Source organism: Patagioenas fasciata, chromosome 2 (genome assembly GCF_037038585.1).
Source record: "Patagioenas fasciata isolate bPatFas1 chromosome 2, bPatFas1.hap1, whole genome shotgun sequence".
Lineage (NCBI taxonomy): Eukaryota > Metazoa > Chordata > Aves > Columbiformes > Columbidae > Patagioenas > Patagioenas fasciata.
In genome coordinates this window covers 25,798,397-25,821,495 of record NC_092521.1, presented here as the reverse complement: position 1 = coordinate 25,821,495, position 23,099 = coordinate 25,798,397, and the positions used below count along the sequence as shown (strand labels likewise).

Below are 23,099 nucleotides of genomic sequence, written 5' to 3'. Positions count from 1 at the left end.
AATCTATACAGACTTGAAGAAGCTTTTCAATAACTATATATGACATATGAAATATTTGCTTAGAGGAAAAAAATTGTAATTTACTGAGAATGGTAAAGGTACAGAATAATAAAAAACAAAGGTCAGCACACTGAGAAAGAGGTTGGGATTATTGTTTTTTATACAACACCTGGTTATTCTTCTCTTACTATGGGTTCAAATCAGTTTAGCTCCATTTTGGTTCATTCAGAGATTAATGAAAGTTAATATTTTATACGATTTATTTATAATACCCTTGAGGTTTAGAGTATGTTTATGTAACCCTTCTGCCAGGAATTGGCAGCAGCTGAAAGAGTTGGATTCATTTATCTAGGAGTTCTCCCTGAAAACTTAAACAACAGCAGTTTCAGCCTCCACCCAAAGCTAAATGACCTCCTTTGGATGCCCTGACAAACAATAAATCCTGCTCAAAGCATAGCAAGGGTTTAAAACAAGGTCCAGAGTTTCAAGACAAAGAGAACTTTAGAGACAAGGGAAAGGGAAGAAGAATGGCTCAGGGTAAACTCACAGGAAGCACTAATCAATAAATTAAATAACGCTTAAGTGAGATCCCTAACCTCAGTGTCCTCCTCATCTCTGTGACACAAAATAAAGGCTTACCCTCATTTCCAAAGAGATACCTTGTCACTAGAACATTACTACCCACTCAAAATTCTCCCTGTATTTACTGCACAGCTTCCCTTTACAGCTAAGCTAATGAACATGTGTATTACTGTTCACATATGGGGAGATGGACACACTCTCAGCCCCACAGCCCCTCTCTTGCACTGACACCCCGTTGCTGCCACTGATGCTTAGCTGCCCATGAAGTGAACTGATTAAAGCCACCAAACTGGTAGAAAATGAACTCAGGAAAACAAAAAGGGAGCTAGTGGATGTGTGTGTTTCTGCTGGTTCAACCAACTGCCTGTACTATAAGATGAAAGTTGAAACTGGCATAGGGAAGAGGATGGCAAGTCTGGGGACAGAAAGAAAAGCCAGACTGCTGTCGCTTGTCGTAACAACTAAGTTGGGCTGGTATAGTTTTAAGATGAAATTGCTCCCAGGCACAGTGGCACTTTTGTAAGTATTTGCTGGCTTATCCTCACATAGGCCAAACTCTGAGGGAGCACAGCTACTCTGTCCGTGAGCACAGGATTAACAGGACCATTTTTCTCCAAATAAACTCCAGCCACGCCATACAATATGGAATCCATTTCCCAGTCAAGACGAGGAAACAGGGCCTCTGTTGCAAAACTTAGAACAACACATTTCACCGAGGCCTGAGCCCAGGGTCAGCTGCCCAGTTCAGGCAGAACTGCCCCGCTCTGCTCCCGCACACACAAACCAGCCCAGAGGCTTTTCCTTGTCCTACAGCTGCTCCTGTGAGGCTTCTACACCACAGTGCCCATAGCTTGAACACTTTTACAATTCAGCTTCCTCATTGTGGGGAGGCTTTAGGCTTAAAGCCGCAAGTGCCTGGGTCCGCACGGAGCAGAGGAATTCACCTCAAACCGCACACCGAGGGAAACCGAGGCTGGGGGGGTACAGCAGACGCCATTTTCATGGCAACAATAGGCTGTGCGACCGGGCCTAAGCCGCGCGTTCTCGGGTGCCATCTACCGGCCGTGTCTCCGCCAGACGCTCCCAGCGGCGCGTCCCCGCGGGACTGACGGGCGGGGCGGAGCGCGGGCAGCATGGCGGGCAGCATGGCGGCAGCCGGCATGGCGCGGGCTGGGTTGCGGCAGCGGGTCTGCCGCCGCACGCTGAGGGGCGGGCTGCCGGGGCTTGGCGGCGGGAGGGCGGCAGCGGGCTGGAGCCGCCCGGCGCCCGGAGGAGAGGTGCAGTACTGCGCCGAGCTGGTGCGGTGAGTGCCGGGGGGGAGCTGCCGAGGCGGGGATTTTCCTCTCCTCAGGGCTCGGGAAGGCTGGCGAGCGCTTCCCTCCTGACGGAACGGCTGCTGAGCCTCCCGGGAAAGGTGGCGGGGTGTCCCCTCCTGCCCAGGCCGCCCTCGGCTTCGCCTGGCCCCGAAAGTAAGCCCGGCGGGCCTGAGGTGAGCGGGGCCGGTGGCCTCGGCTCTCGGGGGAGCAGCGGAAACTCGATAAAATGTTTAAGCTGCGTGGACGGTTTAAGCTGTAAATGGCAATTTCTCTCCCCCGCATCTTTCACAGCTGCTTTTCTTCTGAAATAGTGAACGTTCCCATTTCATTTTTCTGGGATTTTTGAAGAGAAAGATCACCGAAGTGGGTGTTTGAAGATAATGGCTGTTTTCAGGTGTTCCTGGCTACTGAGAAATAGCCAAGCTTCTCGAGTGCTCCTTGGAAAACATGCAAAAGCAGAGGAAATCTGACAGCTGGACAGACAGCTCAAGTAGCTTCTCTGACCTAAATGCAGGAGGAGAAGGAAGTTTAGTTTTCAAAAGTATCAATTTTTGATCAAATCCAGGATGCTCCAGGAGAAGCAGGAGCGCAGCTTGGACACATCCAGCCCCAACAGTGTTCCCTGCTTGGCTTCTGGGCCATATCCAGCATGCAGGGCCCCTCAGCTGCTTTCTAGTCTGCAAAAGCTCAGAGTTAAAATGTAGAAACTCAAACAAGTCTCTTTATAAAGACTTAAATAATGTTTCTTTGGATATAGTTGTCCTAGATGGTTGACAAAAGCAGGGAAGGCTTCCAAATGAGTATGGAAAGAGTGGAACTGGATCATCTTCTCCAGACTTCTTGTAAAAAACGTAAAGGTGTGTGTGATCTGCAGTAATGTTTGAAGTAGGAAAACTAATGGAAAGAAATGTGACAATCTTAAATTTTCTATGCAGCACCAAGCAGCAGACCTTTACAGACGCATCAGAATACATAACCAGGTCGCATTTTCCGTGATAAAACTTCAGATTACACCTTTGTTCTGGTTACTCTGCCCAGGATTTGTCTACCTGTTCGTCAGGAGAACAGAGGCTGCATATACAGTTAATATACCAGTAAAGTTAACATAATACAAGTATTTTCAGTAACAAATAACTGTGAACAGAATAGTTAGATTCCAGGGCACAAAAGCTGAGATCGTTGAATTTAAGCTTGTTTTTGTTAAACCATGAAAGAGACTGGTTATAAAAATATAATAGAATTCAGAATAATAAAATGACAGGTAGTTACGCTTTTGGCATCATTTAATTGAAGCTGCTGTTCACAGTAGCTAATATGTTGCATGGAAATAAAAAATTGTAAAAAATAAGAAGAAAAGGAAGGAGTTACTATTCAAACAGAAATAAAATACTTGGGCTGTGCAAGCATCAGCAGCTTCCCAGTCCTGAATTTGAGTCTCCCACACCTTAGGAAGAACAACAACAACAACTGAGTTATGCCTTAATATTGTAGATTTGTACAACTTTTTGCAGTGTGCAAGATGTCCTTTCTCTTGGCTTTTCCATTTTATGTTAAATAACTCTTTTACAAGTAGCTTTAAGCTATTTGATTAAAAATATGTTTCCCTGGTAGATATGTTTTCCGTCTCTTGCTGTTTATGATGTCTGCTCTGGAAGACAAGCTTGTAACTTGATGGTATTATGGAGTTTTGTAATGTGGAAGAAATTATTTTTAAGACTTAAAATGTTTCATTATACTGGAAGTCCAGTAATGGTCATAACCAACTTTTCTTCCATCTGTGGATTCATATGTAAGCTTATACTTACTTGAGAGGAAAACTGAAAAACACTCAATACCAGACTTAAGGTCATTCCCTCTTTTCTTTTTTCCTTACCCTAATACACGAAGAGAGTTGAGGTGGAACATGAGCTATAGCAATACGAAGTTTGTTTTACAGGCTGAGGCTTAATGGATTTGCTTTTATACTGTTATGTCCAAGGTTGTACTGTCAGCATATAATTCACATTTCTTTGTGATGTTTTTTTCCTTAGCTATTTTTTGCTACACCTAATTTTTAAGCTTAGAATAATTGGAGAAAAAAACCCACCAGTATGCCAACACCATTACTAGAGGAAAGACAAATTTCTCTATTGTGCTGCTGTTTACTTTGTGTAACGTGTTTCTTTGTTTCCTTTCTGGAAGTAGAGGTGGTTCTGTGTTGTGTGAACAACACAGGCAAACTGCATAACTGGAACTGGGAAAATGTGTCTGTAAACCTTGCAGCCCTGCCCAGGGTGGGCAATACTGGGTATTACTACAGTCAGCCTTGTAAAAAATACTACATTTTGAGCTGATAAAGCTTTTCAGAAAGTGTCTTGAGGGAAGTTTGATGCATCTGTTAATACAAAGGTGACCTTTAAAGCCTGCTGAAACTCATAAATGTAATTTTTTTGTTGATGCTTCTAGATTTGCATCAAGCTCTAAAACAAGTTTCACAACTGTTGTGAAAACTCTAAGCATTTGCAACTTGAGAATTCTTACTCCTGCAGCTGCTGTGTATTGTAGGGGTAGGAACCTCTGTTAAATACTTTTTGTTCGATGCTAAAAGTAGCAACCCTAATAACCCTTGGTTTTAGTTTGGCTTTGCTATTTTAAGCTTTTATTCAAGGAAACATGAGTACATGTAAGAACAGCAGACTTCATGACAATGAGTAAATGTGTTTTCCTGGACACCTGCTTCTCCACTCTCCAAGCAAAACCTGGAGTTGCTGGTCTTGTTCTAATGAAGAGTTAGGTTACAGGCTTATCAGAAAGTACACAAAAATGTTGTTCAAAACAAGCAATTTAGTTTTTCAGAGGTGACCAGGTGTTTTTGTTAGCTACAGTTATGTATGATTTTTCAATTGATGATTCTGTGTGCTGTGATTTTTATTTTATTTATTTTTTTAAATTTAGTCGCACACCCAAGTGGCCAAACAAAGGCATATCACTCTAGGTTGGCAACAAGTTACCTGCGCTGAAGCTGCCAAGACACAGAGTTTTTATGCTTTGAATATGGCAACAAAAACTTACTGGTTCAGCAAGCACTGTTCTGCCAAGCTCCAAAGCACAGTCTTTTAAAGAAATGTGGTTTCATGTTTGGAACAGAAGTCTGGAAGTTGGACAATCTGGATTCTATTTGCAGTTCTGCCAAGGCCTTGTTCCATGCCTTTAGCCAAGTATCTTGAGATCTGGATTTGAGAGGTGCACTGAGAGTTCAGACAGCATCCCCTCTCTCGTGGAGTATGTCTTATTTTAAAGTAAACTTAAAAGCTGCTACTTTTGCTAAGTCAGAATTTTGAACTACAACTTATTGCTACTATTTTAGGAATCCATTGTTAAGCAAGCAATAGCACACCCAATTTACGTAGAGCTATAAATAATAAATGTATTTTTTGTCCTTTTATAGAAAGCGTGACTATGAAGGGTTTCTGTGTTCTCTGCTGTTGCCTGCGGAATCTCGAACCTCTGCTTTTGCCTTGAGAGCCTTCAATGTGGAACTGGCTCAGGCAGGTATTAAAATATATTTGTGAACTCTGGAAATTTAAAACAACAGTTTCAATATCCTAAATTACACTAGTAGGTGGTGTTTTGCCAATAATAACTTTTTGTATGATAAAGAGTGCAATACAAACTTTTAATTTTGAACGGTCCTTTGAAAGTAGCCAGCCTCTCCCAATTTATTTTGTGTAGGTATATAGTTTTTCTGATTTTCCTCTTTGTTGTGAATTTTAAAATTGAATTATAGCAACAGTGGTCCTTGATACTGTTGTGTGATTGCATCTATGTCCTGGCTTCTCATGCAGTGACTAAGTTGATAAATGCAGCTAAATCCTATTTGTGGAAGATCTGTCAAAAACTTGGGTGATACAATTAGTCCCAGGTCTTTGTTGGCAGAAGGCAGGTGATGGAAAGGCTGCTGGGAGGGAAGTGTGTGCAATAATTAGAGAGTTGTGGGAGGGGAGCGGCTGCAGTCTCTCCCCTTTGCCAGGTGCCCAGAAACTGCCAGCACAACTGGGAAAGTTGGTAACACCTGCCAGAAAGGAGCGGTTCAGGAAATGTGCTGAGTGAGCAAAATGCCAGGTCAGAGTGTCTAGGCTGTGCTGCTGGCGCTGCCCTCCCTTGCTGCTGCCACCGCTGGTGCTTGTCCTGCTGGGGACAAAGCAAAGGTGATTGTCACCCAGGACTTAATCTCTCTGGGTTGTGGTGAAGACTTGTTTTACTTTCTGTATGTTCATATGCTTTATGAAGAATAAATATAAATCCAGAACTGAGTGCTTTCCCTGCTGAGTTTGGCTATGTCATGTGTCTGTCTTTTCAGTGTAGATAAACTATGTGCCTTAAAAAAACTCTGAATTTCACTCCAGATGTATCCTTTCCAGATTAAAGACTCCATAACTCAGAAGACTACAGGTTTGATGCGAATGCAGTTCTGGAGGGAGGCTGTGGAAAATATATACTGTGATAACCCACCACATCAGCCAGTTGCTACAGAACTGTGGAGGGTAAAATACACCTTTATTGTCCTAAAATTCACTCAACTAAAATATTACTGTGTGGAAAAATGTCATCATTTTGTATGACCTGTATTGCATAGTTAACAGCATTGTTTTTTTTAAAAACAGATAATGTAACTTGTGTTTGTGTCTGTGTGGTGTTTTGTGTTACCTACAATGGAAGAACAGAGCTGGAAAAAGAGGATATTTAGGTAGGACTTATGTAAAGGGTCTGACTTTTGTGAACCATCTGTCTTTTTCTCTTCTGTTTGGGTGAAGGACAGAGGAAATTTTGGTAAGCTGATAGCAAGAGAAACACATAAGCGTTCTTTCCTGAGCCAGTGCTAGTCCTACCTGAAGAGAGTATGCTGTACAAAAAGACAGAAGCCTAAGCACAGAGTAGCATATAGGGTATAAGGAAAAGCCCAATACCTTCATACCTAGTTACTGGATAACAGGAAGTTCTTAACACATTCTTCTCCTCACATCACGAGTTGCTTGCTGACTTCTATTCATGTATTATGTTTTGCACAGATCCTTTTGTGTGCATTGAGTAACAGGCAATGTACTTGTGAACTTGACAGTTTATTTTTAAATAATCTGTTTAAAGGTTTATTAAGATGTCCGAGTTCTGCGAGCAATGGAACATCACACATGAAGTACACCTACCGATCTGTTCCTCTGCTGGACATGGCCAAAGAAACAGGCTTTCTTGCAAATTTTTTTTTATTTCTTGTTAGGACTGTCATCAATATGTTTGATGGATGATTGAGGTCTGAAGGCAGTAGAAATGGATTTCTTCTTAATGCTGATATACAACCACAGAATAATTTATTTGGTTGGAATGTCTGGCTCTCATGTAGTCCAACTTGCCACTCAAAGAAGGTCTAACATCAAAGCTAGATTAGGTTGTCAAGGTCACATTGAGTTCCATTTTAAATGTCTTTGGGGATGGAAATTCCATACTAACTTAAGGCCATGGGCCAAAGCCAGTGGCTTAGAACCTTCCAAAAGAGCAGCTACCATAAGGCGTCTACTATGTAAGATCACAACTTGCATTTAAACTAAGAATTCCTGAGCTTCTAGACAGGAAAAGCTTCAGTTTGTCTACATCTCAGTAGCTGAATACAGTAAACATAGAACCCATAGGCAGTTAGGTTTATGGACCTGTTGAAAAATAGGCAGTGAAATATGGAGTCTTCATCCAGGTATTCATCCGCATTGTTCGTGTTGAAATCCCGGGAAAAGCAGGGCACTCACTGTAACACTGGGTTAGAACAATGCAATTCCTGCGGGATTAGAGCATTTCACTTGTTGTCATCTTTGCTTCATACCCACTTTGCTGCACCTTGGGACCACAAAAACGAATCCTTCCCAAATCCTCTTTCAGTGTTTTTTGGCAGTGCTGAGACTGTGGCCTCTCCCTGACTCTTCCTCCTTTATATGTGAAATAAAGCATAGGTGAGCTTTTGTTCCAGTCTATCAACACTTGCATTTATGTTAAAATTGGGATTTAAACAAGATACAGTTTGTTTAAGAGATAATATAGATAAACCCAAGAAGTAAAATAAAACACCTGTTACAGTCACATTTAGGAGGACTCAGGCTCTTCATAGGTGTCTCCAGCTCAGATAAAGTGTGTGCTTCAGCCACAACAACGGCTTCGTACAGTTAGAATGAAGACTGGCAAATGTTGTGAGCCTTTTTATGGGATTACAGGAGTTGATGCATCTAGGTTGATATTTTAATGCAGACACTAAAATGCAGAATTGCTCATTTTGCATGTCAATCTGTCTGTGCCTCTGCTTTTTGTTTCCTTTCTGTCTCTCTTCCAGCATGTGGTAAACTTCCAAGGAACAAGACCGTTTTCTCCCAAAATGCTTTTCTCTCCTTTCCAAAGAGCTGTACTTGTTTTAGTGTAGCTTAATTTATTTTGTTGTCTGATTGAGTCAGTTTGGTACAAGTTAGTTCTGGGTATGATTGTATTTATTCTTTCAACTGCTTTTAATTTCAGGGTGCTTGTGTGTGTATCAAAGTGGGGTGGAAATGTTTATTAGCAGAAGACTAACTTATAAAAAACCCGAAACATTGTTGTGGTGTAACCCCAACTGGCAAATAAGCACCACACAGCCACTCACTGAGCCCCCCTCCCAGTGGAATGGGGAAGAAAATTGGAAGGTAAAAGACTGGTACGTTGAGATCAAAACAGTTTCATAATTTAAAAGAAATAATAGTAATAACAATAATAAAAATTGTAAGGAAAAGAGATAAAAAATAATGAATAGAAAAATAAACCCCAAGAAAGTGATGCAAATGGAAATAATTCCTCACCCCCAATTGATGGATGCCCAACCAGTTCCTGAGCAGCAGCTCCACCAGCCTTCCCCTTGTTTTATTGCTGAGCATGACATCATATGGTGTGAAATCTTAATTTGGTCAGCTGGGGTCAGCTGTTCCCGTTGTGTCACCTCCCTGCTTTCTGTGCACCCCCAGCCCACCTCCTGGCAGGGCAGTGTGAGGAGCAGAAGAGGCCATGACACTGTGTGTTTGTTTATAAATATCTAGACGTGTCATTGTAGCCTTTCCTACAGTGTGGTCTGCAAAACTCAGTGTGTGTAAGAGGACTGAATGTAACCTGATAGAATGAACTGGTACTTGAACGATGTAAAATACAAGAGAAGTGCCAAAAAGAAGAATTTGTGAATATGCAATGCTGTGGGATACGTTTTTAAACAAAGCCATAATATTAATATTATTATGTTTTTAGGATGCTGTTTTGACAGTACGTCTTGGTATGTTGTACTGACGTTTACTTGGAAGTTTACAGGGGAAATATTTTTTTTGCTTGACTCTGGAGGAAGCTGTGTTCTGTTTGGAGAGTGAATATAGTTATCTCCAAATATTTTGTGGGAACATATAACTCCGTGAAAGGATAAATTGCTTTCAAAAATGTTTTTAATTAGATACTTTTAGTTAGCTGGCTTGATGTCCAGGATTTCATTTTTTGTGTGCAACAACTTGTAACAAGCTCCATTTTTGTATTTGAAGAAGATTCTCATTTTCCACTGACATGCCACTTTGATTTAACTCAGTGAATATAATCCTTGTAAGAAAAGGATTATCTCAAATATATTTCAGCCTTCAGAATACAGTACTTCCATCACTTTGTATACATTAACATGGATGTTTTATTTCGTAATTTTCAGGCTGTCAGGAGGCATAACTTGACTAAAATGTGGTTCATGAAAATCATTGACGAAAGAGTAAGTATTTACCAGTCAAAGACTCATTCTGGTTTTAGTCATATTTGGTTTTTTTCCCCTTATTTTTGTGTGTTTGTGTGTAAAACAAAAGCTTAAATAATTAATCTTTTCCAGGCAGTAGTATTTGTCTTAAAGAATGATACTGCTATATGTCCTTTTAGTTCTCCCATGATGCTCCTACTTGTAATTTCTGCTCTTTCTCGCCAAAATGGCTAATAGAATCCTGTGTTTATTTTTGCTTTAAATAGATATAGTTTGAGAATCCACATCTTTCTTGCTCTGATAACCAGTGTATTTGTGCTCATGTTTTCTGTTACTGTTCTCTATTCCTGATTTGAAGTGGTTACCCCTGGAGGTAATCCATCAGGAGTTACACTTAAATACCTTTTCTGTACTTAAGTGAGGGGTGTTGTATCCTATGGGATTAAGTAATAAGATCTCCATATGCAACTGTTAACAGTTCTGGAAAACTGCATTTTAATAGAAATGGAAGTGAAGATGCGCAAGAAGATAAACTCATATGTGGTCTCTTTTTGTACCATTCTGAGGGCATTTGCATGTTGCAAAAAGTCACACAAATCTTGTTACTCTTCAACTTTTTTCTTACCATGTGAATTTTGCCCCTAAATAGCCACCTTTTGTGATTAGTCATGGATATAAAATCTCAAAAATTGAATGACCCGTCTGAACCTTTCTGCCGCACTTTGCTGCATCTCTTTTTGATGGCTGTAGAGATTTTTCGAAGCAGTGCTGTAGATTGAAGCATTCAAATCACATGAATTTTAAAATATCCACCCTTTTTTCTGGGAAAAAAAAAAGAGGAAGAATTTCACTGGTACAGTGATGCTGCTGCTAACTCTCACACAAAGGCAAGAATGAAGAGTTGATGGCAGGAATTTCTTAAGCTAGCTTTGCTGCTGGAGTTAGTGTCTCATGAAGTTACACCTTGAGAAAATTGATGGTCAGTTATTCCCATAGTGTCATTGCTGTGGAAGAGTTGAGAGGTTTTTAATCTTAGGATGGGTTTCAATCTTAAGACTGATATGTTTTAACCACAAAAGCAACAAGGACAGGAAGAATGATGGAGGAAGTTATATTTTTGGGAGTGTTTGCATATGACTGAAACTTGTGTGCATATTTGATGGATTGATTTTTGTGCATGTTTTAAATACACTCCTATTTATCTAAATTTCTCTGTGCTTCATATGCAAATTAAGTATTAAAATTAGCAGCCCCATAGCGTAAGAATACCATATGGTGTTTTGTTTTGGCTGTATGTTTTTTAACGAAGAATTCTGATTTCTTATTGTTGCAAAAAATTACATTTGCAACCAGACTTGGCTGCAGTTCCATGTGGTTATTTGGCTATGTTAGATTTGCTGTAAGCTTTAATGGACAACTACTGTCTTTCTATATCTTGGGTTAGACTGACATGACTGTAATAATAAATTTGTACAAATAGCAGTTATGTTTTACTGAACTTTTCTGTTGTTATTACAGGAGAAGAATTTGGATGACAGAGCATACCATAACATCCAGGAGCTTGAAATGTATTCTGAGAACACTCAGAGTGCTCTCTTGTACCTCACCTTGGAAATGCTGGGTAGGTGTTTTCCCCTTTTTAGATTTTGTTGATGACTCGTTAGTGGAGGTATAACATGTATTGATGTTTCAAAAAGCCCACTCTTTTTCCATGGGAGTTTACTTTCAGTAGAAGTTATCTTAGGGAATACTTCAGATGTCGTTTGAATGCTCAACCATAAATCTGGACTTGTACTGCACCTGTCCTAGAACTACGTATTTTCCTTGGAAGCTGCTCAGTGGAAAGCTCATTGAAGTGCGGTTTCCTACTGCTCCGTTCTTTGTTTCTTTGTTTTCTCTTTCTCCTGTTTCAGCGTGTGGTAAATTCAGGTCTTCACTGTGTTTTCTGGCTGTCCTACCTGTCAGAACACAAAGTACCGTAGTTCTTCTGCAGCCATTGTTCTATATTGCAGTGATATACACTCGTTATCTTTCAACAGCTTACTTCCCAACCTATGAACTTCCATTGGTCATGTTGTAAATTTGGGTCTGAATCCTCCTCCTGATATGATCCCTGTGGTTAAGAACTAGTATCTGTGTCATGTCTAACACACGAGTCACAGATTGGAAAAGAAATGTTCTTTGCAGTGAAGAAAAGGGTGATTTTCTTTTAGGTGTTGGTTGCATTATGGAAGTATTCCCTGTATGATCTCAGACATAAAAGAAATGTGAGAATTACTACTATTTAGTGGTATTTAGTATTGTTGTAGCAATATTTTACTCTTGCTAGTCTGATGAAAGTCCAGTGCTGAGGCTAAAAGAGTTTAGAAAGAAAAAAGAGGGAGAAGTAAAAAGATACACTGAGCACATTTTTCTTAGGAAGAAATGAGGAACCAGTCTCTTAACATCTGATGTTCACTTCCTCAGTAAGTAATCAGTTAAATGTTCCAAGTGTCTTTCTGAACTCCTGACTGAAGAACTGTAGGAGTACGAGAAATACCAGCGTCTTCCATTCTGAGAACATCTTAGATCCTGAAGAAGTTTAGTCATGATGAAAGTCAGATGAGCCTGTTCTTGAAAATCTGTTATGGGGGCTCTGTGTTTTCTAGTTTCCCTATTGTCATGTTGAACTTCTCTTAAATATACCGTTGTTACAAAATATCTAAGGAAAAGTCCTTCACTGCATATTAAACAGTTAACTTCTGTGTTTTTTTCCACAAATGGAGAAACTAATTGAACACAGCTGTTTTCTGGGTGTTTCCTATCAGCAGTCTTTTGTAGAGTAGGTGGACGTGGTTTCGTTACAGGTCATGTTTGCTAAATTTCTTTTGCTTTTTAGCTTCTTTATTCCTGGCCTGTCTCCATTTTGTGTGTATCCCTCCTAGTAGCAGTGCTGCTTTATTCTTCCTGATTTCCATGTACGCCTTTTGTCAAGCTCATTTTGACTGATAATCTTGTCCAACATCCTGGTACTTCATCCCAGCTCCTGTAATTTAAAAATATTTATGTTGTGGTCCCTGATTCCTTGCCTGAGTAGTTAGGAGTCTAAGTAGTTAGGAGCCACTAAGAATTTTGTTAGACTTTTTCAGAACGTCACTTCTGGGACATATTCCCAGGTTGAGCACAAGTCATTGCTATAATAACTCTTACTCTTTCAGCTGCTGTTTTTTTTTTAAAAAATATTTTTATTCTTAGTTTATATGTAAAGCCTGAGCTGCCCAGTCAGTATCAGTAAGTAATATCCATTGATTCCTCCAAGCCACACTCTGCTTTCTACTGCCATTGCCAAAATAAGTCCATGTAGTCTTCTTACAGCCGCTGTTTTGAAAGAGTTCTGAGACCATTCAAAGGTTGTGCTGCAGAAAAACTATGATGTAGTTGCCATCACAGAAAGGTTGTAGCATGGAGGGTGTTGGTTTCTTCTGCCAAGTAGCAAGTGATAGGACAAGAGAAAATGGCCTCAGGTTGTGCCAGGGAAGGTTCAAAGTGGATATTAGGAAAACTTCACAGAAGAGGTTGTCAGGCATTGGAACAGGCTGCCCAGGGAAGTGGTGGAGTCACCATTTCTTGAAATGTTTAAAAGCCACATAGATGAGATTTTTAGGGACATGTTTTATTGCCACAGTTGGGTTAATTGTTGGACTCGATCTTGAGTGTCTCTTCCAATAAAAATAATTCTATGATCCTAAGGCTCAGGCAGTGAATCTGGTATGCCTAGTATATTAATAATTTTTGGGTGTCAGGCTCATTAGTTTGCAATTCTTGTACCCTCCTTTCGTTGTAGAATGCTGCTTCTGTTAGATCTTCTATGAATTTTAACTTCCATTTTCCTTTAAATTTTCTCAGTCCTGTGAAAACATTATGGCTTTATGATGGGTCTAAGACAAACCTGCATGGTTTTGCCATGAAGAGCAACGCTGCTGCTTTGTCCCTCTCATCTCCCTCTCACAGGTTGCACTGTTGCGTGACTAAAGTTAGTTTTCCGTTGCTTTCGTGATCTAATTCAGTTTGCCGGGCTGCTCCCTCATTGCCCGTCACAGCACAAGGCACCTGGCAGAAATACGGGTTTGGGGGGAAGCTTAGGACCCTTCTGTTTGGCTTCAGTACACTGCTGAATCAGCTGCAGCTAATAATGAAATCGTGCTGTAAGCACTACTGCTTGTCAGGAATCTCACACTTGAATGATTTTTCTGGCAAGAAAAACAGTTATTGGAATAGTTATTCTGGGACAGGACATGCCAATGAAAATGAGTTTGTGTACTGATGTATTATATCTGAACAGGTGCCACACTTTGCAGAAACTGCAACAAGCCAAGAGGCATCTTGCTCCTAAATGTGGAAACCAATGAATTTGCCTCCTGCTCTGCACCTCTGAGATGAGATCTCAAGGCAATTTATGAACATAGACAGTTCTATCATGGAGCAACACACTTAGTTTTCCTTAAATATGACTGTAGTACACATCAGGGAAGACTATACCCCTCAAAAGGCCTGAAAGTATGTTTCTGAACATGTTATTTCTGCAATTTTAGGTGTGAGGGACATCCATGCCGACCATGCAGCCAGTCACATTGGGAAAGCGCAAGGCATAGTTACCTGTTTGAGAGCAACTCCGTATCATAGCGCAAGACAAAAGGTCTTTCTTCCCATGGACATTTGTATGTTGGTAAGAGAAGCAATTTGTCTGGAATTGAACAGTATAGTGTTTCTGACTGTGTCTCTCAACGCTAGATATGAGATCATAATTTATTAGACCAGAAACAGAACATCTTTTTTATTTACTTCTTTCTGTTGTGCCTAGTAATATACCATTGTCATGGTTTTATATCCTTTGGGAGGTGAGATGAGTGACCTTCATGAAACTCTAGGGTTTCTGGGTTTTATTTTATTTTTTATTAAATGTAGTGATTCTGTGATTCTGTGAATATTTTAGCTTTCAGGAATTTTTCCATTAAAGTGTAGAAATACACATATGGAATGGGGCCTGTGGTGTGGTTTGGGGGTCTTTTTGTGTCTGGTGTGGGTTGTTTTTTTTTTTTTTTTTGTTTGTTTGGTTTGTTTTTCTTCCCCCTATCCCCATAAAGGAAGCGTTGTGAGAAATTTTACTTCTGAACAACCTTCTTGTATTTCTCTTTGCTACCTTTTAATAAATGTGCTGGTGGGTTTTTTTTGGTTGTCGTTTGTTGGGTTTTTTTGGTTGTCGTTTGTTGGGTTTTTTTGGTTACGGATTTGATAGCTATAAGCATACTTTCCAGATGTTGCTGTAATAGATGGTATAGCATTCCAATTTAAACTGTACACCTGTTTTGCATTGTAATTTAGCAGATCTTGCAATTCAGATAAAGTGGGATTAAAACTCAGATTTATTCATTAGTGTTCTCTGGCTAGATCTATAGGCACCGCAGCTGTTACTCCTTCATCTCCAGTCTATATTTTTAAATGTTAATGCTGTTCTTTTTATGCTTAACCAAAATGTCTGCAATGCTGGTGATGCTTAAGGCAGTTGTTCAAGTGTTTTCTGAATATCTTTTCAATACAATTGAAAGTTTTGATTTGGAGTTAGTGATTTAGGTAGTTGCAAAAAACTTAGATCGATCAGGGTTATAAGACTGCAGAGAGGAGCTGCATCCTGCTTTCAGCCTTTCTGGGACTGGATGATACAGGAGGCCTTCCAAGTTTTCAGCTTTTCAAACATAGCCTAAAAAATCGCAGTCATGCCTTGCCACGGAAGGTGTTTTACAGTGAAACTGCAAAAACAGCTTGCATGCCTTCTGTGCAGACTGAGTGTCTTGTGAAAATTTCGGCTGCTGGCAAGTATCGCAGTTCCCCTGGAGTCCCTGTCTCCAGTGCAATTCTGAATATACCATATTATGTCTTATATTGGTCACTATAGTCAAAGAATAAGTTTGAGGTTGTTTTTTGGGGGGTTTTGTTGAGGTGTTTTGGTTGGGTTAATTTAGAGTGCTTTGGGTATTTTATTTGCAAAGTTGATGGTGCACACCAACCCCAAGATAATGATTTACTTCATAAACCAGCATGGCTTCCATGTTAACCGTTACTGGCTTTCTTCTGCTTAATACCAGTTATTGGATTATGGTTTTAGAAATTGGGCATCTAAACTGATCTAAATTCCCAAAACTTTAAAATCTGACTTGGTTATCTGACTGACTACAAAGTCTTTGTGGATCAAATTCATGTAGACAGAGTATCTACGGGTTGTTCTCTTTGTTCTCTTGAATTTTTTTCCAAGTCACTTACAAAAAAAGGGGGAGAATAAAAAAGGAGGGAGCAATGCTAAAACATTGAGGCTGATTCAGTCTTGTGTCACTAGTTTGGTTGTTGGGACAGGTTTTTGAGAACCTAAAATGGAAACTTGATATTTATTGAGTTTTTTTTCTCTTTTTGATTTTCCTTCCTATGTCTAGCATGGAGTTTCACAAGAGGATTTCATAAGAGGCAAGCAAGAGAAAAATGTGAGAGATGTAATATACGACATTGCCAGCCAGGCCCATATTCATCTAGAACATGTGAGATTTTTTCCCTTTTGTTTATTTAAATAAACATAATTGATGCTAATCTTCACAAAGCACTGTGCATGTGTTGTAGGAAGACTTACAGCTGCATACTTAATTTCAAATGTTTTGCCTTTAATTACTTTGAGGTTTTATATTAAAAACAAACACACACAAACCAAAACAAACACGACCACACAAAACCTTTAAATATTACAACTACTTCTGTATTAATGTTATATTTATCTGTATGTACAGGAGGCAGTTTACTCACAGCCAGGTCCAATTGAATATATGTAAATACTGACTAAAAACCTGATTACTGGGAGAGAAACTTCAAGCAGACTTTTATAAATGCAACTATACGCCAGCGTAGGATCAGCACCATAGGAAGCACTTGTGCATATGGTACTTCACAGGATGGTGGAAGAGCTGCCAGGCAAGCAGAGCGTGTTGCCTTTAACTGCTGCTTTGTGTGTGGGAGGGGGAATTCGTTCCTTGATGTGACCAGCCATGCTCAAAGCTATGTTGGAAAAGGTGCTTTCTGTTTATTTCTTTCCTGGGTCACGGCCAAGTGAATTAAGAAAGACTTTATTTGATTGGACCAGTGGATAATGAATCCTGAAGAACTGCAGAGTCCTACTCTATTTTTCTTTAATACTCTTTTTTTAGCTGCACTCTGCATTGCTTGTTGGTACATAATACAGAAGCAAAAGGATTTTTCATCAGTGATGTTGTGTCTGTCTTTAGAAAACAAAACTTGCAAGAAGCACTGTAAAGAATTTCTTATGTCTACAAGTTGTGTATGCATATACTTTGAGTATTGCGTCCAGTACTTCCAGTCAAGGTGGTCTGAAAAGATACCACTTCAAAGGAAAGAAATGCCAGATTTATATCGGTATTTACACCATTAATATAATCCTCCATTGCAGCATTGACTTGTGATCACAGTTTTATGCAGTAGAGACAGGAGAGCCCTTCTTCATTTTTCTGAAGGTAAAATGAGGCAGCTCTGGTTAGTTCAGTCAGCGCTTAGTTAGTTGATTAATGTTTATATTTTTTTTTAATAATTTTTAGCCTTGGGCTTTGTTTTTAATACAGACTGTAATTTGCACTTAATGCATTCATGTTCATGTCGTTTCACCTGATGTCTCAGTTTTTGTTGTCACATGCCCAGGGAGATGGTTTATTCCATTTAGAAGCAGGGAATAGAGACAAAATCCAAGGTCAAAACTGTCCACTGTCTTTGCTCAAGCTGAAATAACTTGATTTTTCTTTTTTTTTTCCTATTCCCCACCCTTCAACCCATAATGCACAGTGTATACAACGCGTTTGCATTGGTTGCACTTGTGGCTTAAAAAAATGCCGAGTGTCTGGCCTGAAATGCCTCATATCAGGGATGGGAGACATGGAAAATGAACTATGTATATTTATTGTCCAGCTGCTTAAGATTTGATTGCTGGTGTTGCATGGAAACTTTGGGACAGAAGCAGGGAGAGAATAGAGTTCTTCAGAGCCTTTCAGATAACTTCATAAATCTTAGTGTGTTGGACCCCTGGCTCCCAACATGCCAGCCAGCTTCTGAAGAAGACAGAACGTTACGCCCCCTTCCTTCCCACTCCATTCCTAGAGCCTTGCCTGTGTTATGCACTGGGAGGGCCCTATAGAAAATATGCAACGTGATCATGTAATTGGAGACTAAACAGAAAAGTATAAACACAAGGAAACCAGATTAGGGCGGTATTAGCATTTTATTAAATAGAATGTTGATCTTGGCATCCTTCCTTTCCCTCCCCCCCCTTTTTTTTAAATGCATGGGTTATATCATCTTAATTTAAAAAAAAAAAAACACTGTCTGGATACTTGCTTCCAGCCTCCATCATAATCAGCGAAGAATAATTGACAGTGTAGGATCTCTAGAGTGTTCAAATCACTTGAACTGTCAATAACTGGCAGTAATAACAGGGTATTAGCCTCCTTGGTAATCAGATGGTCTTTGCTAATGCAAGGATAAAGATACTTTCTCCCCTAATGGATGAAATGGACTTTTGCTGGCAACATTTGCTGGGTATTTCAAGACTTCAGGTGTATGTAATGGGCTGGTGCCTTTAAATGCATCTGTTCTCTTGAATAAAATCACAATCTTGTTTTGCCTGAGGGTCTCTACAGCCACTTGCCCTCTGTCTTAGTTGGAATTACAGGGTAGGGTAAAGTTTAAACCCTGCAGAGAGGTTTCAACAATCTCAGCATTTGTTCCACAAACCACATATTTTGGAGGATGAGGGTAACGGTTACCAGCCCCATTTCACAGTCAGGAGAAACATAATCCTCAAGTGCTAAATTCTCAGTGATGCTATATGCACCATACTGCAGTAATGGGGCACTTAATCTTGGGATAAAAGTTTTTGAAGTGTGGTCAGCTCTTCCTGACACTGCGACTGATGACCAGCAGAGGGCAAAATAAGGTAATGAAGATTGGCGTTTTCTTTAGGAATTGGGTGTTTTATTAGAATAAAAGGATATAATAAAAGTGCTCTGTCAGTCCCACAGTGATCCTTTTGAAAGCCTGTGAATACATTTACATGTTCCCTCTCTTAAGCATTCCCTCGCCCATTCCTCTTTATAAAGAAGGTCTCCTTTAGGCTTTTTGCGTTTATCTCAATTATGCTAGATCATTAGGGACTCAAATTACCAAGGAAGATAAAATGCTTTCTGACTGACATAAAATGCATTCTGGGTTAAGAAGGTCAAGCAAGGTTACTTTCTTTTTTCATCTTGCAATTAATAATAGTAAGGCAGAGCATTAGATCAGGGAGGAGCATTTTCCTTTGTGTATATATATAAATACGCACACACATGTTATTACATCTCAAAGTTCTAAAATCATTTGCCCTATGAAAAGATTCAGTATTTTTCTCTAGTGAAGTTTCAGCCTGATTTTCTCAGTTGTCTGGAAAGATCCATGGAAAACTAATAGAAACTCATGCATGCTCCTCATATTCATAAGGGGTTGGTTGGTTGCTTTGGTTTTTAATCTGTTAAAAAAAAAAAAGGTAAAATGGGGAATTTTGTATTTATAAATAAACATTACAGGAAGATTTGCTTCACCTCTGTTAGATGTGCCTGAGTTGTATGTGGGTTTAAATTATAGATTTGATTCAGCCATGGTTTAGACTCTGTTTATACTTAGATACTGTGGACCTGAGGCATTGAGATACTTTCAGAGTCCCATAAATGTAAATGGAGCATAACTGGACTTCTGGGACTGATAAGAACACTGGACTAAAAAGATGCACTCAGAGAAATGCATTCCTGGTCTTCCATCATTTCTGTCGCTTGGGCTGTGGAATGGTATTTGGTGGGGGGGAAAAGTGTTGAAACTTGGAACTTTGTCAGAACAATGGATGCTAATTTACATTGGTTTATTATTACATGTAAACTGTAAGGCTATCAAAACATACACGAATTTTAGCAGGTCCCCTCCCACTATTATATGCTTTCTGTGTAATTACTATTGCATACAGTGAGGGGTGGTGCTGGCTTGCACATAATGTAAGATTATAGTTTCAGGATGTCAAAATAAAAAGGAATGAAGGTTGTAATACAGTCTGTTAGCTCTAACCATTATATATAGTAATTGATGTTTAATCTCAAATGTTATGTTCTCCTAATAAGTATGTTTTGTTTGTTGTTGTTTTTTTCTCCCGCCTTACCCTGTTTACTTTCAGGCTAGATCTTTCAGTAAGAAAGTTCCTGTGAAGGCATATCCTGCTTTTTTCTGTACGGTGGGTGTGATATCATGCACTTGTTAAGTGATGGATTCATTTCTGTGCTAATGTGTTTGTGAAGAGTAGAGTACCAAATTAAGCATGATGAACTAATACTTCATTTGTCTCTTTTGGGAGGGTGTTACACCTAAAACCTCTGGATATCATAATGTGTGTCTGACTGTGGAACCTCCTAATTTCGTTCAACACTTATAATCCTTCTTCTTTAACTACATAATTTCACCCAAGATACTCATAAACCATCATTCTGATGCAAGAGCCCAAAATCCTGTCTAATTTTTTTCTATGCTGCTTGGTCTAGTAAAAAATGCTTCTCTTCACAAAATGTGCCTTTTTATGTCCTTTGAATGTGATGGTTATGCTACCACTTAATAAAACAGGCAAACTGTCAAGACTTTTTTGCAGTTTCCCATTCAGTTTCATGTATTGCTTTTTAAACTTAATGCTCAGTTATTTGTGTGCACCATATGGAATATACTTTCTTTCTTCTTTTCTAGGTTGCTTTAGATGATTATTTATGTAATATGCGAAAAGTGGACTTCAACATATTTCATCCAAGCTTACAGAAGAAGAGTACATTATTACCATTGCATTTATATATTAGATCTTGGAAAAAAACATATTAAATTTTTTTTTTAATATGGACTCAGAGTACTGAGATTTTCTTTAATGTCTTAGCTTGATATAATTGTTAAGTGTCTAACTTCACACTTCTGCAAAGTGCAGTTCATGGGAAACAGCAGATGCGCATGAACTGTAGCTGTCAGCTTGCTGGCAGTAGTTAAGTTTGTTCTTGGAATATTACGCTGATTTCTCTGCTTCACATGCCTGCCAAGTCAGCTGTGCTGTTCTGAGATTACTTTTCTTGTCTTTCCTGTAATAACAGCCATATGATAGTATTCTTTTTGGACAAATTCTGTGCTAATGGATACTTCTGACAGTTGACACTTTACTGAAAAAAAAAAAAAAAAGAAGACTGCTTTGTGCCCAAAAGCAGTTACAGTAAATGCCTTACAAATCAGCCAAGCAGTTCTGTTTAGTGCAAGGAGCAGACTTCTTGCAAGTACTAGTGATGCTTCATAGTTGAAAGAATGAGCACATATATTTGAATGCAAGAAACTGTCAGGAAAAGCTGTTTTAATTACGTAGTGTTTATGTAGAATTTCAGAATGGTGAAACAGAGATGTAGTACAGAAATTATTGAACTGTGTGTTGAGATGGAGCATTGAAGTGTCTCTAGGTCAGGTGAGGACAGCTTTACAGCGTAGGAAGAACCCTCACACAGTCCTGACCTTCAGCTCAGCCAGAGGCGTTTTCACTCTGCTCGTAGCCTGGCTGTGTGTCCTCCCGACCCCTCGTCTCTCTGCCTGTGCCCACAGCTGTGATTGCAACCTGGCTTCGACTGCCCCTTTGTTCATATTCACCACGTCTCTCAGGACACCCTCCTGCCTGGCTTTCTTCAGTTCCTGTTCTTCGGTGCTGTGAAGAAACACATTCCTCGATGTTCCAGGTCATTTTAGTCCTCCCTCTCTGTAAACAGACTGCTCTGTTTTTTTGGTGGGAGGTTACTGGGAGTTTTGTACTCAGCATCTCGTAGGATCAAGGTAAATATTTCTGGTTTATTTGTTGTTTGGTAAAATAATACTTCTTAACATCCAGCTTGATTCAGTTGCACAAATCTGGTAGTTTATTCTGCTGTCATTCTTGTTCTATTAAATAGCTGCTTTTCCCAGAGATTTTTTTTTTTTTTTTTAATCATGGTTAATCTCCCCAGATGCTTGATTGTGTAACAGCATCCTGTATTTTAGTGGACAATGCTATATAATGAATTTCTGAGAACAAGACTCATGGCCTTTTTAATCACAGAAACTGTCAGCATGGTAGAAATTTTAGGAACCCAATATTAAATCCTTCATTTGGTGATTTTATTTTACATGTTTGGAGTCAGTTTGCGATACAGATCTTGGTTAATTCTGCAGTGTCCTAATCCTGAATAAGACATTTCTCTTTCAATGTGTTCAGCTCAGGATCTTGGTTTCTGTATTACTAGAGGTGTCATAATCAAAAGTGATAAAACCTAGAAAAATCCATGTATGCTGGATCGGGAGTATACTGGCTATCTTGTAAAAATTAAATCTTAACAGGTTCTGTCTGGTTCTCAAGTCAGTTGCTGTATCTTACCACTTTGGTGCTGAATGTGGCAGAGAGGTCTGGTGAACAGTTATTTCCTTCCTGCGCCGGCACCATGTGGGATCACCAGGGCACTGAGTGGCTACAGTGATATCTTGCTTCCAGGCCACAAGGCCAGTGCTTTGCTTCGGTGTTGAAGTGGAACAAATCTTGACAATGTGCTTACAATGCATCAATGCGAGGTCTCATTTGTTGTAGTGTAGAGAAGCAGCCATGCGATGCAGTGAATGGTTGGCATGGTGAGAGGGGACTTACCAGTGAATTAGTAAAAGGGATCTGGAATAAATAAATTGTCACAATAGAGTTTTGAGAAAGTAAAGCAGCACTTTGAATTGCAAATGCCAGGAGGCTGCTGGAATAAGCAATCTATGTCTCCTTTGTAGCCTTCAGGGAACAGCTGGCTCTCTTGGATGGTTATGCCTGATTCTGCCCTTAGGGGCAATGTTGTGAATGGAGGCATTAAATACCTGCCAAACAAGGTAGTCTTAATTTGTCTGCTTCCACTAGTATTATCTCCTTTTATTTCTCAGTAGCATTTGGTACCATATAAGAAATTCTGTTCATCAGTTCTGATAATTTATAATTCTACATCTGACAAAAATTTCTCCTATTTCTCCTTTATTTTTTAATCTGGCAAAGTATTTTCTTATTGATCCTAACCTACTGGTTATTTGTATCAGAAGAACAACTAGCAAATCTATTGCTAGCTGCTAATTACATCTTTGAAAATAATTTCCATGTCTAGTTAGTCTGGTCCATGTAAAGCAGCATTCTAGTGGGTGTCCTCTTCAGTGACCTTACATTTTTTATGTCTTTTATCTTTATGGTCTTGCTTTTGCTAAAGCACAGAATTATATCTTCATCTTTCTCTTCAGAACAGTTCACTGGAGTCTGTTCCAGAGTCTCTTTCCAC

At 39.5% G+C, this 23,099-nt stretch overlaps 2 protein-coding genes across 7 annotated transcripts in view; both read left to right on the top strand.

The window, feature by feature from the left end:
* Positions 1-1,704: 1,704 nt before the first annotated feature.
* Positions 1,705-22,144, top strand: NDUFAF6 (NADH:ubiquinone oxidoreductase complex assembly factor 6). Of its 6 annotated transcripts, XM_071803932.1 has the most exons (10): positions 1,756-1,885; positions 2,656-2,755; positions 5,326-5,429; positions 6,299-6,421; positions 9,619-9,675; positions 11,176-11,278; positions 14,229-14,362; positions 16,122-16,223; positions 19,937-19,993; positions 20,494-22,144. In XM_071803932.1, the coding sequence occupies exons 3-10, from the start codon at positions 5,409-5,411 to the stop codon at positions 20,620-20,622; spliced, it is 726 nt and encodes a 241-aa protein (XP_071660033.1). In that variant the 5' UTR covers positions 1,756-1,885; positions 2,656-2,755; positions 5,326-5,408; the 3' UTR covers positions 20,623-22,144. The 6 variants fall into 6 exon arrangements, with proteins under 6 accessions (XP_065687457.1, XP_071660032.1, XP_065687458.1 ...); XM_065831385.2 differs by lacking the exon at positions 2,656-2,755 and having other exon boundaries at positions 1,705-1,885; positions 5,326-5,425; XM_065831386.2 differs by lacking the exon at positions 2,656-2,755 and having other exon boundaries at positions 1,746-1,885.
* The window catches only part of PLEKHF2 (pleckstrin homology and FYVE domain containing 2), a 31,926-nt gene continuing 30,251 nt past the window's right edge, over positions 21,425-23,099 (top strand). The window contains exon 1 of the mRNA XM_071803938.1: positions 21,425-21,506. The gene's annotated coding sequence lies outside the window, so the exon portion shown is untranslated. The remainder of the gene's footprint in view (positions 21,507-23,099) is intronic.

Bases quoted from the DNA above. Each gene is read 5' to 3' on its own strand.
- NDUFAF6 (XM_065831385.2), top strand. From the start codon at position 1,716: ATGGCGGGCAGCATGGCGGCAGCCGGCATGGCGCGGGCTGGGTTGCGG. The intron at 9,676-11,175 runs GTAAGTATTTAC...TTGTTATTACAG, and splicing joins TGAAAATCATTGACGAAAGA to GAGAAGAATTTGGATGACAG. The intron at 19,994-20,493 runs GTGGGTGTGATA...CTTCTTTTCTAG, and splicing joins ATCCTGCTTTTTTCTGTACG to GTTGCTTTAGATGATTATTT.